Source organism: Penaeus monodon, chromosome 29 (assembly GCF_015228065.2).
Source record: "Penaeus monodon isolate SGIC_2016 chromosome 29, NSTDA_Pmon_1, whole genome shotgun sequence".
Lineage (NCBI taxonomy): Eukaryota > Metazoa > Arthropoda > Malacostraca > Decapoda > Penaeidae > Penaeus > Penaeus monodon.
In genome coordinates this window covers 13,249,167-13,252,589 of record NC_051414.1, presented here as the reverse complement: position 1 = coordinate 13,252,589, position 3,423 = coordinate 13,249,167, and the positions used below count along the sequence as shown (strand labels likewise).

The following is a 3,423-nucleotide window of genomic DNA, read 5'->3' as shown; positions in this document are numbered from 1 at the left end:
TCTTGTAACAAAAACTTTCTTTCTTCAATAAAGAATTCTGCCGGATTTATCATAAGCTGATTTTATTTTCAGGGAGATGTTTGTCGAGTGGTTCGGCACTTCCACTTCACAACCTGGCCAGATTTCGGTGTCCCTGACCCACCACAAACACTGGTCAGATTTGTACGAGCTTTCAGAGAAAGAGTTGGTCCAGATCAGAAGCCAATTGTTGTGCACTGCAGGTTGATATTTTTTTTCATGTTCAGAAAGTTTTTCAGAAATGAGAATAAGAATATCTGAAAGAGGAGACAGTGTAACATCAAATATTTTATTCAGAGGACTTTAGCTGTGAGGTATATTTTGTAATAAAGCTTTTACTTAAAATTCCATAATATAGATATTATCTTATTATTTCAGTGCTGGTGTTGGGAGATCTGGAACTTTCATTGCCTTGGACAGGATATTATTCAGCATTCGCACATCTGACTATGTGGATATATTTGGTATTGTATACGAGATGAGGCGAGAAAGAGTATCTATGGTACAAACTGAGCAGCAGTATATATGCATCCACCAGTGCCTTCTAGCTGTTCTAGAAGGAAGAGAAAATGAACACCCAGTACATGAAATTCATGATAATCAGGGTTATGAAGGTAAGTTGCTTCAGGAGAAAATTCTGGATAGTTTTGAAATATATTTGTATATGCATTTCTTATAATAATTTATTTTTAATCAATGTATTTGCTTTTTTTCCATTATAGGATCAGTTTTCATCATGAAAATATTTATATTCCTTTGGGTAGTGTTTTTATAGAATAGTTTCTTGTTAATGAAATTCTACCACTGGCCTAGGGCTCAATGGAATGGTGGTGTCAGGAAAGTCACCGCAGCAAAGATGATTCTCTTTACCTCTGCTTCCAATAGCTATGGTTATTGGTCAACAGTCTGTTGGAACATTTTGTTCATTTTGGTAATGGAGGGATCTTGCATGTATGAGTGTGACTACACATAATTGAGTATTAATGCTTGTTTTAAAATTTGTAGTCAGCTAATAGCAACTTTATATAAGCCTGTAATTTATGCTGCATATGTTTTGATGTGGAATCCATTTGTACTGAACTTCGATTTGTATAGGCCAAATTAGTATTAGCAAACCTGAAAATTAATTTTGATAAAGCAAGTCTTTTGAAAAGCTGAATAACAAATCTTAATGTTTCTTCTATAGGTGTAGGATATTTTACAATAGCAGTATGTAATAATTAAATATTACTTACACCAGGAAATTAAATTCAAAAATGTATTTATGCATGATAAATACTACTTGAAGTTGTTATTGATCTAGGGAGTATTTGATGTTGATAGGGTTGTTATCCTCTGATTTAAGATTGTATGAATCAAATTAAGACATTTGAAGGATGGAAAATGAACTTTTTCTGTCTTGGAGGTCTGGTGTCAGAACTGTTGAAAAAAGAATTCTTAGATGTGGGATGGGAGGGAAATCTTGTCACCAGACCTTGGAGATAGAAAAGGAACATTTTCCATCCATCAAATGTCTTATTTTCTGTCTCACTGGTCTGGTGTCAAGATGCTGAATAGCAACTGAATATGGGGGATAAAAGTAGTGAATTGAAAAGAAAAGATGTACTATTAGTACACACTTCTTGAGATGGCTGGTTAGGTGGTGTAGTCATTGCCCCAACAGGGGGTGTCTTGTAGATGCAGTGTCATATATCAGTACACAAAGTATCTGCATGAAGAGCACTGATCTGCTTCTTCACTTTTCCAAGACTTTGAAGTCTTAAAAATGTAAGAGGAGAAGCATACTTCTGAACTTAATCAGCCATAAAAAATGGGAGCATGGCAGATTCAAGTACCCTTCTAATTATCTTGGCCATACCCATAGTGGCTCATTAGAAGTTGCTGCGGTTGCTTCTATATACATTTCAAAGCTGTTACTGAGCATAAAACATGAGAGGACTCATTTTTTAATCATGGCTCTACTGTCCTTTATCACCCATCCTCCTGGGCAATGAGGATGTGAAGTAAATGAGACATAGGAGTTATCTGATCCAAATATGTCAGAGGAGGGGATGGTGAGAGGGCTGCCAGTGGTGAAATTCTTAGACGTGTGGCAAGAGCAACAAGGAATGTTGCTTTGTGAAGACCATTCCGAGATGTATATAATAAAGTACTGATGTGATGAGAGGAGATCCAGAACATTACTAAGAATATTACTAAGAGTTGGAGGTCAATGTTGGAAGAATGGGCTATGAAGGAATTCCATGGATCTTTCATCCTTTTCTATTCCAAAAGTGTATCTTATTGGATCAGTGATTGCTGCTATATGGCATAAAATAGTAGGTGGTGCAAGTGGCTGTTGGTAGAATAAATAGCACACAAAGTGAATGAATATATTTGGAGATATAGATACTGGTCTTGTCTTTCTGATGAACATTTTGAATTTTAACCTTGCTGATTGATACTGTCTAATGGTAGAAGGTTGTTATCCTTTGATAAGATCCTCTACTCGTAAAGGCTGGAGAGAATTACTTAAGGCTGCATGTAGAAACTCCACTTGTGGCGAGGTAAATACTCTATGAAATGGTCCATCAGAGTTTCCTGAAGCACCTGACAATAGTGGTAGTGGATGAGGACTTCAGTAAAGAAGATCCAGTGTCCATAGTTGTGCTTCCCACAGTAGGGCAATCACTAAAACTCTTGTATATTCTTAAGTTAAAGGTCACCCACAGCATTATTGATGCTAGAGGAGGGGGAAACGGATATTGACTGCCTCTTCTTGTCATATATCTTTTGATTCTGTGAGTGGTGTAAGATGCAAAAAGTTTGATCTGGGAATAATTGTACTTTTGTGTGAGATTTAGACACACCTTTGATCCAGAGCCCACTCTGCTGAGAATGTAGCCTGATGTAATAAAGCCAGTGGTTGAGATACATTAAAACCTGACCTGAACTCCTTTTTGGGTAAGTCCCTTGGATCTATGTTCAGTCCAAATGAGAGGACACAAAACTGATAAGTTTTCTCCCCAACTAAAAACCTGAAATGGCTGGAATTGAGGATCTATGGCAATAAGTGAATAGACTTGAGCCATAAAACTGACATGGTTGAATATACTTGTTCAGTATACTTGTATTAAAGACGAGTCTGGACTCTGATGAATCCTTCTTTAGTACTTCTAATACCTGGATTGATGATATCCCTGTGAAGTCGGGAGCAGCTAGGAGATTTATATATGAATTTAGCTGTAGAAATTAGTTGTGTGGGATGAATAAATGGAAAAAGTTGTTAGGAATCTTAACTTCCACTAGCTGTGGCATGTCTCTAATCAGAGATCAAACTATTTGTTCACCTCCACAAGGTAGACAATGATATGGTGTATTACAAAAGAGATTTGATTTAACCCACTATCGCCGGGAAAATGTAGT

At 36.7% G+C, this 3,423-nt stretch overlaps 1 protein-coding gene across 1 annotated transcript in view; it reads left to right on the top strand.

The window, feature by feature from the left end:
• The window catches only part of LOC119591971 (tyrosine-protein phosphatase 10D-like), a gene marked incomplete in the record, with an annotated part of 62,800 nt that overhangs the window by 56,876 nt on the left and 2,501 nt on the right, over window positions 1-3,423 (top strand). The window contains 2 exon segments of the mRNA XM_037940725.1: window positions 73-221; window positions 397-632. Coding sequence (XP_037796653.1) covers window positions 73-221; window positions 397-632 — 385 coding nt within the window.